At 41.9% G+C, this 13,786-nt stretch overlaps 2 protein-coding genes and 1 long non-coding RNA gene across 4 annotated transcripts in view; 2 read left to right on the top strand and 1 right to left on the bottom strand.

Annotated features, from left to right (window-relative positions):
- The window catches only part of pou2af2 (POU class 2 homeobox associating factor 2), a 12,995-nt gene extending 10,814 nt beyond the window's left edge, over positions 1-2,181 (top strand). The window contains exons 5-6 of one of the 2 annotated variants that reach the window (XR_004330687.1): positions 404-916; positions 1,508-2,181. Coding sequence is in view for 1 of the 2 variants with exons in the window: in XM_032509970.1 (XP_032365861.1) it covers positions 404-841 (438 nt within the window). In the remaining variant the exon portion in view is untranslated. Of the gene's footprint in view, positions 1-403 lie in introns of both variants that reach the window. The other variant, XM_032509970.1, reaches the window with a different exon arrangement.
- Positions 2,182-5,782: 3,601 nt separating this feature from the next.
- Positions 5,783-8,993, bottom strand: LOC116683720 (uncharacterized). Its single transcript, XR_004330691.1, has 2 exons — positions 8,400-8,993; positions 5,783-7,168 (listed from the first exon to the last, which is right to left on the bottom strand). It is a non-coding gene; the product is annotated as an uncharacterized LOC116683720 (long non-coding RNA).
- linc.pou2af1 (lnc RNA pou2af1) lies at positions 6,927-12,086 on the top strand. Its single transcript, XM_032509975.1, has 5 exons — positions 6,927-7,116; positions 8,988-9,085; positions 9,572-9,632; positions 10,522-10,826; positions 11,484-12,086. Exons 1-5 carry the CDS (start codon positions 7,110-7,112, stop codon positions 11,832-11,834), a joined length of 822 nt encoding a protein of 273 aa, XP_032365866.1. The 5' UTR covers positions 6,927-7,109; the 3' UTR covers positions 11,835-12,086.
- The last annotated feature ends 1,700 nt before the right edge of the window (positions 12,087-13,786 follow it).

Below are 13,786 nucleotides of genomic sequence, written 5' to 3' on the forward strand. Positions count from 1 at the left end.
TTAGGCTAACTGAAATAAAACCATGCCAATCTCTAGGTATGGTGAAGGGTATGTAATGATGTGGGGCTATTTCAATTCCAAAGGCCAAAGGAAATTTATCAGGATGCATAGTATCCTGGATCCATGAAATTACTGGCCTTTCAAAAATAAAAAGCTGCCTGCCTACCAACATAATTAACTGCAACACGAATGCCTTTAACCGTCCTCAGGGCATTTTGGGAAACAGGAAATCAGGTGTACAAGAGTTGAGGCCAAATATAAATGACATCATGTCATCACAAAAGCACTCCTGTTCTGATATGAACAGGCTGTCTGACAGTATCTGATGGCAGGTGCTTCCTTTAGTCGTTAGAGGAAATGAATGAACGATTTGTCCTCTCCTCCTTTTGTCTTCCTGCCTCAGAGAGACTCATGGGAGCAGTCAGTTCCAGAGCCAGTATCCCAGGTGGAGTCTATGTGTCCGGACAGCCTGGCCTCAGTCAGCGTTCCGCCGTCCATGCCCAGCCCAGAGCCCCCAGGGAGCCCCTCCCAGTACCGCTCCCCCAGCCGAGGCTCCTCCATGGCCCCCTGCTCCAGCAGCCAGCCCTACATCCTGCACTCCATGGAGGAAGCCCATTACCATCCCTTAACCACCAGTACCTCTTACCAGGTACCCTCCACCTCCTTCCCCTGCCCTTCCTACATGAGCACTCCCATCAGCGACCTGGTGTCCAAGATGGTGACAGAGGAGGCAGCCGACAGCCACACCAGCCTCCCTCCCAACAGCGAGGCGCACTCCTCCTGGGCCAAGGAAGATGGAGTGAGCTGTTGGTCGCCCTACGAGATCAGGAGGGCCTACTGACTAGAGGACGGGCCTGATGGTCAATATTTATAAGAAGATGGAGGTTTAACAGACAATTAAACTCAACAAACACTTGACCGTGCAGGGAAAACTCACTCAGTCAATCAGATGTGAAGTGTTTTGTTGACAGGACAATTTAAATGCATTTACAAAGAGAGGATTGAAGTCGATAGGTTGGGAGGTGTGGGGCATCCTCTGTTGACCAAGGTGCCCACATTGCAGACCAATCTGATGTGAAATTTCTACGAGTATGTAAAAGGGCCTTTGTTGATTTGTATAAAAGAGTGACTAGCATGGACTAAAATAACACACCATAATCTTAAAAATGAAAAAACAAATAATCAAATGTTTTTTTTTTAAGTTGATTAATTAGGGTTGTCATTTTCCTAATGTATAATATGAGGACATGTGCTTGCTATATAAAAACTAACCTACGTGTTACTTGCAACCCAGGGGGTAATCCCACACTTGGCTGGGGATACAGGTTAATAAGCCTGGAGTAACTCAACTAATTAAAAAATATATACATTATTGATCTGTTAAAATATGTACAGTAGGCTACATATGTCCACATATTTGTGTGTAGGTGAAAATAAACAAGTAGGATTTGAAAATGGTGTGAGGCTGATCTTTAGTGTATTTCCACAATACCCAATAAACAACGAGGACAAGCCTCCCACAGACCGGAGTTAGCTTGAACACCTTAACGCCACATGCTGCGCTTGAGGTTACGAAAAACTAGTTTGCATGTGAGCTGAGAGGCTAAGATGCATAGCTGCAATGGTTGAAATGTCCATTTTTGTGTCATCTGTGGAAGTAGTGAAGGCAAACTTGACCAAACCTTCTGAAGAAAAGTAGCCCAGCCCAAACACTGACAGCTCCACGATACCTGTCTTGAATTTGAACAGCATCCACAGAATAAAACATTAAAAGCAGTTGTAAAATGTAAAACAGATCAAATACAAGAATACAATTTACAGTGCAGTATAAGAAATTAGCAATTATTTAAAGAAAGGCAGCATCAAAATTAAGGTCTTAAGCCTTGATTAAAAAAATCTGAGGGTTGCGGCAGACCTGCCATTTTCTGGGAGTTAGTTCCAGACATGTGGAGCATAAAAACCGACAGATATGAGGACTTTTGTTGGTGTTTCATAATGTTTTGTTGACAACTTTGACTTAGCTAACAAAAAAAGACAGTAAAGCTGCCATTCAAGATCTTTAAAGTTCAAAAAAGATAAAAGAACAATCGGTAAGACTCAAAGGCTCCTTTTAATAATTCCTCTCATCAAATTTGACAAACATTTTTTCACATATACTATAACTTTAAACTTTGCTCTTCTAAAAAAATGTTTGAAGTGAGTCTGTACTGTTGTTCAATGTAGTCAAAAATACTTTAACTTAAGTGAGATGCACTTTTATGACTCTATAGTGTGTTGGAAATCATTTAAGATGTTAATGTATCATTTGCTCATGCATTTTGGGGGGTTAATGTGCATTAATATTAAAATAAATGTGTGTTAAGCATTAAGTGAAATTCAGAATGATTTAAAATGTTGTGGTAAACTTTTTTTTTTTCTCTCAATCCATTTTTTATTTAGACATTGGGTGGTGACAATTTACTATTACAACAAATGACGATAGTTATGTATTGTAACTCCAGATTCTATGAGTAGGTTATAGGCGTAGCCCTCTAAGGCTACGCTACTGGGTTCATCCCTTCGGGCATGTGCAGTCGAGAAGATTTTCTTTCTCGCCCTTGCGTCCAGCACGGGCCTCAACTACGTCCACAAATTTAATTCGCTTGGGTGATAGCCTCACACAGCCAGTGGTACAGACACTGTTTTGAAAAGGCTGCTCCTTGGGAGTGTTCGCTATAATGCACAAACAAATGCTGCGTTTTCCGGATATTCGCCATGCGTAAAATGTATTGTGAATAAAGCATGCACCGGACACAGACGGTGAGAAGCCTCCTCCGCATTGTTGGCATGTGGCGGGGGGGAAAAAACCCTCAAGGGAAAACACCCACCAAAAAAACCCAAAAAGAACTAGTTAGAACCTTTGGAGTGAAAGAGGGATTTGGCTGTAAGGTGGCTGCACTCCCATCCCCTCTAATGGAGAGGCAGGACAGAGAAACTGACAGCACACATAAGTCACTTACTCTCCTTAGCTGATGTCAGAGCAAGAAGCAATAACACTTTACAATAAGGTACACAAAAAAGGGTAGTAATTGTTTTTGAAAGAGTAACGTATGATTAGTTACCCTTTTTCAGAAGGGTAGTTACCAGGGCCTTACATTAACACCCGACCACTTGCCAAATGCAGGCAAATTTTACAATGGGCTGGTAACACTGTCAATGTACCTGCCACGTTGGCAGGTAGCCAATGAGAATTAAGGGGTTCAGACGCGTAAGCAGGCGTACACAGTTTTTTACGGCTGGACCAATCAGGTACCCGCATTACTGGAAGACATTGATTGACGGCCCAGGTCTCCCTATCGCATTTTTTTTTTTTTTCATTACTGCCAACAATCCCAACAGTCCCGTGTGCTGCCATTGACCAAGCAGGAGTGAGAATGTGAAAATGTGAAAATATTCCCTGTCATATTCATTTCCGTGTTTGATGATATGAAGACGAGACGTGTGTCACTCGAACATTTCACATTTACCAATAAAACGTACAGCGAAAGACCGTGCAAAACAGTTCAGACCATCCTGCCACCTTGTATGCATTTAACATCAATGTATGCCGTGAAAAAATGTCAATATAAAGTTTTAAAGGGTTACTGGAGAAGCAGCGTCTTTACAGACAGCATTCTGAGATAAGCTTGTGTCAGTTTTTTATTTATTTATTTTTTACCAGGGGTTGCGGACAAACCGCTCTCTCTCCATAGCCTATGTGGCAGTCCAAAACCCCCGGGGATGTAAACCGCCCTAAAACAGCAGGTGGCGTCTGGCTTTCCAATTTTCAATAGCTGGGCCAAGCGTGCGCCATCCTGACGATTTATGAATGCTGCGGCCGTAACGTTGTCTGTGCGCACAGCGACATGTCTCCACGCTATCACTGGAGTGAAGTGTTGTAACACTTTCAGCACCGTGGACAGCTCCAGGCAGTTTATGTGGGGGAGAGAGGGAGGAGGCCAATCTCTGCCCCAGCCTTAGCGGTAAACAGCCACAGCTAAGCGGCCATGGCTAAGACAGCGGAGCTAGCGGACATGCTAGCAAGCAACGGTTTTGTTTAGCGCCGCAGCCACCAAGGCGGTCCACTGTCATGAGCTAATGGAGGAGGCATAGACCTAGTTTGGGGGAGACGGTGGTGTGGGCTTCCGACGAAAAAGGGACCGTCGGGGGCAGGGACCGCCGCCGTCCATCTCCCGGGTTAGGTTAGGGGGAATGCTACTCGGCGTTCACACAGGTCATGAACAATAACCTAGCGGTGGACAGGGCCTGCTGCGGAGGAGAGAGAAGAGAACGCCGTTGGTGGGGTGCTCTTTCCCTGGAACGGAGACAGTCGCCGTAGCGGGACTCCGTAATCCCCAGCTGTTACGAGCTCCCGCCCTCCCAACAACGAAGAGCGACAGGACAGGACAACCGGTAAGAGGGTCATTATCGGAAAGAGTCGAGCCAGCGGATTTGTTCCCGTCGAAGGAATCCTCTTCCAGCCGATCGCTGGGTGTTGACGGGGTCAAGACGGCCTACCCACCCGCAAACCCCCTCCCCGACTACCCAGGGCGAAAAGCAACGGGTCCGCTCTGTTAATATACAATATGTGCGGACGTAGTTGAGACCCGTGATGGACGCAAGGGCGGGAAATACAATCTTCACAACTGCGCATGCGCGAACGGATTAACCCAGTAATGTAGCCTTAGAGGGCAAAGCCTATTCAAAATAGAACCTTTGTATACATTTAGCGGTAAATTACTGTTACTGTATAAAAACACATTTAAAACTAGTGATGACATACAGTTGTTTATGATAATATATGTTATAAGTTGTTAACTGAATAAATTATACACTAGTTATGAATGCTTCATGGGAGGAGTTATAGCTAGATGTCAACAAAGACATTTTTATACAAATTATTACAAATATCCTTATGACTGCTTAAAACTACACTATATAAGCCATTTAATAATTGCTTATTTATAGCCTACTGTTTGTAAATGCTACATTTGGGGGGTTCAAATAAAGTGTTATCCAAAAGGCTTTTAGACACAATGGTTTTTTTGTAAATTAAGCTTTTAAGTCAAGTAAATTAAGTCAAGCAACTGAATAACATTAGTTCAGATTCATTGTCTGGAATGTAACACTATGTTATGTTATGTTCAGCCTATGAGGAACTGTAATTTTCAATAATCTCCATATTTTCATAAGAATGTTTGTATACCATCTACTAAATTGAGAAACTCATCCCAGTAACCTATTGCTCTTTTGGAGGGACTATGTGTGCAAATACTGGTGGAACATCGTCACATAAACGTGTGTGTGTGTGTGTCTGTGTGCGTGCGTGTGACACAACATCTTCCAAAATCTATTTGATCTGGGTTTATATTTTTAATACAAGAAATGGAAAATTGTTGTAAAGTGGTTGAAAGAAACATTAATATTGGACAATTCATGTTGTATAGAGCACATACACAGCGACTACACACGGACGTGCGGGCGGTGCAGCTGGGAAGACGTTCTGATTTCTGACCACTAGCTGGAGCTCCAACACCGCTGCTGCAGAGGGAAGAGGAGCCGCTGCGCTGCAACAGCACGGGCAAAAGCCATGCATGTGATGGGAGAGCAGAGCCCAGAGAAGAAAGGGGTTTTATGAGTGTACTAATCTGAAGAGGGAACTTTATGAAAAGTGCTTTAGATGACTAAAGATGGCTTTTGAATGGGCAAATATTAAACATGAACAAGTAATAGGCCTACTGATCAAAATCTTTCATTTTCTGTGTAGAGTGGGGATAGGCTACTGCAACTACAACTGCAACTGATAGGCTAATAGCAATAAGTATAATAGTCGTGGTAGCTACTATCGTAGTATTAATGATAATAATTATAATTCCGGGATTAATTGGATGACGTTTGACCAGTCTGAGAGAAAGCATTGCTCCAGATGTGTAGCCTACACCTGGCTATACGACATAAGTGTAAACTATTTAATGTTGCTGTAATTTCTAATAGTTGTGTTACTTGTCATGTGTCCCCCAATTTAAAAAAAAAAAGAATAAAAACAAATAAGAAAACGTCCGTTGGTTGCAACATTTTGTACCGGCTGATTTGAATATATTGCTGCTGTCTGGTGCACGAAGCTGCCAAAGTTCTCAATGCAACCTTCTAAAAATAAAAATGAGCTAAAATAAAAGCATTTTAGCTTTAATCAAATATATATGGAAGTGACTTGGTGTTGAGTTAAGAAGGTAGCCTACATTTAAATGTGAAAATGGTCCCTGTCAAACTGTGGCTCCTCACTGGGAAATTGTAAATTATAACAATTGTGTTTGTTTATTTTTTTTTAAATTTAAAGTATCTAAAAGGTAAACTTATAAAAGCAAAGAGCTGCTAAGTCTCCCCCCTGCATCCTTCAGCAGGTGGGAGAACTCAGTGCACTTGGAAAGAGGAGCTCAAGGCCTGCGATGGCAAAGATGGCTACTGTCATTTGCCACGCCCACTTCTTTGCCACTTTGGCATGTGTTCTATGAAATAAAGCTTAAAGATATCTTTGAATATGTTGTGGTCATGTAAACTGGCCGCAGTGAATGCGTGATCGCAGATCTAAGGTGAACCGCTGTTAAAGTTGTGCACAAAAAGCATATAGGCCTGTGGTGCTTAATGAGGGGGTGTGATGCTCTGATATTGCAAAAGGAACATAAAATTAATAAAACTATGGTTTATTTTTGGTCAAAGTGTGAAATACTACTATATTACATTATAGTGAAGCGTATACAATGTTAATGTGAAGTGTTTTTTATTGAAAAATTGGTAAAACTCTGTTGCCGCTGAATATTCAAATTGAAAGTAACGCGCAATCAAATCATTGTCAAATCATTGAGTTCTAGGGGTTTTAAATAGAATGCAAGGAGGGAGAAAATCTCAAACTAATATGTCCCCAGCTATATTACAATATTGTTATATGCTCTGGCTCTGCTGCAGGACATTTGTGTTGAGATTTTTGAATACTTTTGCGCAAATTTCATTCTTGGCCATTTTGCTGAGGCAGAAAAGGACGTTGTGGAGTCCCACAGGTCTTCTCCAGGGAGCCTCTCTTCATCTCAACAATCATGTCTGGTGAGTTTCACATCGGGGTTTTTGTCTGGAAATCGTTTTGTGGCATTTTTTCCTGTTAGACAGAAAAGAAAAAAAGAGAAAAAAAAGGAATGTTTAGTAGCGAAATTAAAAGCACACCAGCGCCATGTGCAAAGGGAGGAGGTTTTTCCTGTGGATGCACATTTTAATCACACTTTTAAATAACATATAAGATGACCAAAATAAAAAATAAATTTCAAGTGATTAATCTTTGTTCTTTAATGCCACCTGTTTCCAGTTGATTAGTGGATCAGGAGGCCTTTTCCATTCAAACAGTCAAACACTTTTATGGATGCATTGTGTTAAATTCATATGTTCTATGTCTGTTTACATACACTATGACATGTAGACTTGTACTTCCACACTTTATTTGTACTTTGACACCTTATGAAAGATTACTACCAACGTTTCCACCGTAGCTTCTCTGTCCGTGCTGCTTGTGCGCAAGAGGACGTTACGAGTAACCGTGTTACAGTGGGATGTGTCTGCCGTGTAATTTTAGCCCACTGTTTGCCACATTTAAGACAAATCATGAAGTAGCATTAACTGTATGAATATTTATCAGATGGTGTTTCGCTGTCGAGGCTTCGTCTCTTTATCAAATCGTCTTTTTGCAAACGGTTCACCACTCCTGGGTGCTTTAAATTACGCCTTTAGGCATACATTACGTACACCTATGCGAGGCGTTATTTCTGGGTTATTATTCAAGCTTCACCTTTAGGAAAATACAGCAGATTACTCTCCGTAAAAGCGCCATAGAGCTTCCACTTTTAACATGCAAATATCCAAATTGGAGTGGAGCTTCGGTTTGAATTCTAAACAGTATGCGGCTGAACTCGCTCTTGAAACAACAATCTGATCAAACTAAAGCCTAAAACAGAATTTTCACTGGATAGCCGGACACACCGGTATAATGGAACTTAACTGCGTAAAGCGTTTACGAGAAAGAGATTACTTTCCTGGATAGTTGTGGCGCTGCTCAAACCGATTCCAACATTTACATTGGTATCGACTGTTATACACAACTGTGGCTCATACCAACAACTCCAACGCGTTTACGAAGAAATGGTTTAAGTTTGATTTACCGATCGATTCACAGACTCTTTACAGCTCTCTGCGTTTTACGCGTTCGCGCCGAGCGCCTTTATCCAACTTTACCAATCGATCCTACACGTATCCCAACATCTAGACTGATCCGTGTTTACAATTTCAACATTAATTCAGTCGTATATAAGTTAATGGTCATAAATGTATAGGCTACTTACGGTAGCGCATTTTGTGCAGCTTTCCTTTGTTCCTGGTCTGGGCGGGGTGGCTGTGGAGAGGGGATCGCAATCATGCTGCAGTTAAAGTGGCTGCTCGCGGCGTAGGAGGAAGCTGAGCATAGTTGTGCCGTAAAGAGGGATCCCTGGCCGGGACCACTGGGAGCTCTTGGGTCGGAACAAGCGGGCGAAAATACACGGAGCCATGGCGCGTACTGATCGATGATAATGCACTTTTACGCAACACGGATTCGGTCAAAACTTTGACTTTTATGCGCTACACACAGTCAAAACTACAGTTTGTCATTTAATATACTATGTTACATATGTTATATCTTACTTACCACAAAGTCTTACACCTAACATTGTATTAGGGTGTAGGACAAAATGGCGATATAACCGTTCCATGGAGAGATTGCATTTTATTAGGGGAAAACGCAATGTATATTTTGTAATTTGACGGAAGACAACATGTTGTGTGCTTAAACGGATGAGGGGGTGGGGGGCTGAGCAGTGTAGAGTGGAGAGGAGTCTGCCATTGTCTACTCCAAAGGAGAGTGTTTAGTGACATATGTTGTTGTCTTCATGCAGATAAGAGGGTGTACCAGGGCGTACGAGTGAAGACCACGGTCAAAGAGCTTCTGCAGAGACTCAGAGCCCGGGAGGCAAACGGCAAACAAGTTAAAACGGTAATTATTCCTCCTCCCCCCTCTCTCTTTCTCTCTCTCTCTCTCTCTCTCTCTCTCTCTTGCTCTCTTACTTCATTTTGTATCGCCCTCGACCTTGCCTCCCCCTCCTCTCTCCCTCTCTCTCCATACACCCTTACAGTCAACCTGTCAATCTGCCTTTCTCACTCCCTGACAAAGCAGAATAAAAAAAACTTAAACATTAAGTAAAGCAAAAGCTGTCCCTGTAAATGCTTGACTAACCCTTCAAGTAGAACATATCCCAACCTTCTTTTTCTTTTTTTTAAACAAAGCCATTTACCGCACCACACCCCACACACACACACACACACACACACACACACACACACACACACACACACACATACACGCACACAGACATTTGCAAGGAAATAAAACTAAATACCGGACTATATCTCCGTCAAAGTCAAATATCTAATAACGTTGTATTTCTCCCCCCTCCTCCCCCTTCTTCTTCCTGTTGAACAGAAATCACAGATATCACAGGCATGCTTGGATCTTCAGGATCTTTGCGCGTCCACTTTTCCAAGTAAGTTTCCCAGCAGCAATGTCCACGTAGCCTACACGTGTCTAATGTTAAATAAACCAATTACATCTGAATTAGATAAAGCCTAGTGCAGCAAATGAATCCAACCTGACTTCAAACAAGTACAGGCTACCCGTACATTGGCGATGCATACATTGCAAATTTAAGTACACATTTGCTAGGTAGTTTGCAGTGATCCTAATTAAAAGAAGAAGAAAAAACTACAAAAAACAACCACAATAACAACTACAATCCCATTGTTTAGTAATCTGTTGGATAATCTGCACTGGTTGCAGTGAAACAACTGAATAAGCAGGAACTGAAGGTAGGATTGATCTGAAAGAAGCAAAGTCAAAAACATTCAGCATTCCCTGCAGACAGACAGCAACATGCAATGATTCATCTGAACCAGTAACAACATACTCACATGAAAGCCTCAGTCACTCAGAAAAGTCAACTTCTAATGCATTTCTAGTCATGTAATGAAAGATCACTTCCAAAAAGTGCAGCGTTTCGTCTTATAAGGCTAAATTCAAAACTGTTGGCTGATGGTGTCATGACATCACACTCTGAACTTATATGCCTATTTAAATGTCTTCCTGTGGTCTTTTGTCAGGCAGATACTATCATGCACCTTTAATGAATGCACACTCCCCCATTCACTCTATATGTCGGTAGATTGATTATATTCATTTATTCTAATATCGACAACTTGTATTTAAAAATGTAGCAAAAGTGGGCGGATCTATTTTCTCAACTTTGGTGTGCAGCCGAGATGTATATGTTATGTATTACATACATGGGATAGCATGTGAAGCGAGTTCATCATTTTTTTAAGCTACTTGATGAATATATCATGTTGAATGCATTTTTATTTATTTAATTCCGTTAGGTCGCTATGTGGACCCTCCCCCTGCCATCCCCTCAGCGGACGCGAGCAGCTGTGGAGCTCGAGCCTTCCAGCTGCGCGCCGCCTCGTTCCCCGTCCCTGACAGCTCGTGCAACACCCAGATGCAAGAGATCACCTTTAACGACATCCAGCAACAGTTCGGGGACATGATGTTGCACGGGAACGGCTACAGTGGCAGTAACAACAACAACAACAACTACAACGTCTCAATGCCTCCCCCTCCCACCTTCCCGCTGCCCTGGTGCCATGGACTCTCTTCTGATGCCGACTACTATGGCCATGGGATGGTAGGTTTCTCCCACTGACCCCACCAAACTCCATTTAAAAAAACAGCGTTTTATTGCAACAACAATTGTATTGCAATTCTGTACTTCAAGCTTATGTGTCTATTTCTACAACAAAAATAAAAGACAGTTTGGTAATTTGGAGTGTTTTCAGTATAGAATTATGGTCTTACATTAATGAACGATCACTAACACCCCAGGAAACATAATTGTATAGTTTTGGAATATAGGTTTGGCATGGCTGCATCTGCTTTGCAGAGACCTGTGTTTGGGCTTGAATTCAGAGTGTAGTAATTATATCTGTGTAGCCTGTGGGTACAGTTGGAGCGACTCATATTGTTTTGTTGATAATCAGATCCGTTTGTTTTTGCTTGGTAAAATAATCCAATGTGTAACCAACTAATAACTACAGCCTAAAGAAAGTTAAATTGAGTGAATATTCTTAGTACAATTACACACCACCAGAGGAACATTATTCTTACAGTAGTATAGAAAAGGTATACTTAGCCCATTCACACTGAAAACCAAAACTAAAACACCACTCACAAGTGTCCTGGGTGAGCCTGTGGCCTACATGTCAATGACAGGACACATGTTGCCAACTCCTGCTACAAATAATCCTCACCATCCACCACGTCTTCTTCTCATTTTCCCATTCAGGCTCCCTGCTCCTCACCGGAGTCACTTAAGATCTACAACCCCATGGATCACAACAGCTACTCGCCACAGGACTCTTTCTCCTCCTCTTCCTCCTCCTGCTACGCCTCACCCACCAGGATGGAGTCCAGCTTCCATGGCCTCACCTCAGAGCATTTCCACTATCAGCACTGCAGCCTCCAGGACTGTTACTGCCTGCCCCACTGTTGGCCAGGCCAGCAGGAGAGCGTCTCTGCCCCTGAATATCCTCCTTACTACAACCCCACAGACTATCCATACACCTGTCCCGTGGAAGAGAACTATTTCAAGAGGGATTTGCAGATGAGCTCCGAAATGTGTTATAATACGCTATGATTGGACCTTCAGCAGTATTGTTTTGTCTTTTGACTTTAAATATTCTTTTGTTCAAGCACTCAGCTAGGCCGTTTGATTGGATGGTCCGCTTTGCAGTCCCATGTGTGCTCTGACTGGCTTTTGCTTTGGTGAAATGAATACGATGAATGCTGAATGAATGGAAAGCCTGATATATTTGTATCAATGACCGTTTTTTACCACTAAGATTTATTTTCATACAAATAACTTGTTTCTAAATAAAAACGTGCAAAAAAATTATTTTTCCTTTACAGGCTAATGTAGCATTCACCTTTAAAAAAGTCATGAAACAGATACATATAGTGTTATTTGGACACACAGGTGCTGGGCCCCCGCGCCAGTGTCAGTTCTTCTTCTGTTAAGTCGAGAACTTTGTCAATTACATCAGGATCTGGTCCAGCACGTTAACAGTTTACTCCCTGAGCTTGCGACCACAGTAATCTTCCATGTTGCTGAACATCAGGTCTCCTTCATTTACCAAACACCTATCATAGGAAACTGCAAAAATGTGGGAGGAGAGTAGAAATCACCAACACAGACTGATAACGTGTTGGGGCTGAACTGTGCTGTGTTGCATCACTTTGCACTGAAAGTGAAGGAATCTTGAAATATTATACCTAACGTGCAGAGATAAAGTTCACTAAAAGGTGACGCAGAAAAAAAGTGCACAGAAAACAGGTTTTGATATTATTATTATATATATATTGAGAGGTTGAATTTGATTCATGCTGACACAATCTGAGTGACATGTGGGCATCACAGACCATTTTGGAGAAATACTTGAGAAATTTTACTTCATGTCTAAACCAATAACTTAAACAAGAGGCACCAGAGGTTAGGGGTTTCATAAATAACATGATAGCTTCCTTGGAAACTTGACGTAACACGTGACTTAACGAGCAGAAAAGTGACAAAGGTGGGTTTTACAACTTGAAGCTTAACAAGTTATTATTGTACATGTTTAAGGTTGATTCTGGCTAACTAAACATACCAAAATGTGATTGTAGGCAACAACAAAAAAACAAATTCAGCATTACTTGAAAAAAGGGGTACGGAAAGCTTTGAAACAACTTTTGGACCATAATGCATTAAAGAAAAAAAAAAAAAAGATTCAATTTTATTGTCATTACATATGTAAAGGTACAATGCAACGAAATACAGTTTTAGAGAGCCTCTGAGCCGCAGCAATTTAAGGCGCCGCCACAATGCCGATGCGCAGTATCGGGGGCAACTCGGGGTTCAGTGTCTTGCCCAAGGACACTTCGACATGGGACTGTAGGTCCAGGGATTCAACCACCAACCTTCCGATTGGCAGGCAACCGCTCTACCCCCCCCATTAGACACTACATTTAAAATATAAACACATTTTAATAGTTAAATTACATGTACAGAGCTTGAAATTTCAATGTCGTTCTATTAACATGACCTAGATCTACATGACCACAGAGGCAGCATAAGGAGCAAGTCTCCATTTGCCTTTCCAGTGAGTTTTAGAATGGATTATGGTTTCACAGTGAGGATTACACTGCAGCACTGTTGAGAGGTTTAAACCACCAATCACTGTGAGCTGGTTTGCTCATTTGAAGGATATTCATGCGTTCATTGTATTGCATTTGCACATTACAGTGCCATGCCCCATTTAATTCGGTTTCCTTTTGTTTTCTCATGTCCACATGAGGGGTTATAGTCAAAGTCAAAATCCAGGCCACTGGGATCCTTAATGAGAACACTGCCTAGGACTGTACACCCACACATTCTGTTTTATGATGAATCATGCACAAGATGAAAGAGCTTAAGGGATTGCATTTCACTGAAATTGAACCTCATAAGATTTGACGATGAAAAGTACATTGATTGACCGATTGAACATGTAAATCAAGTCAATCTGCTTTTCCCCCAGCTGAACCCACACATATGTAAAAGACTCCATGTGG

Source organism: Etheostoma spectabile, chromosome 3 (assembly GCF_008692095.1).
Source record: "Etheostoma spectabile isolate EspeVRDwgs_2016 chromosome 3, UIUC_Espe_1.0, whole genome shotgun sequence".
Lineage (NCBI taxonomy): Eukaryota > Metazoa > Chordata > Actinopteri > Perciformes > Percidae > Etheostoma > Etheostoma spectabile.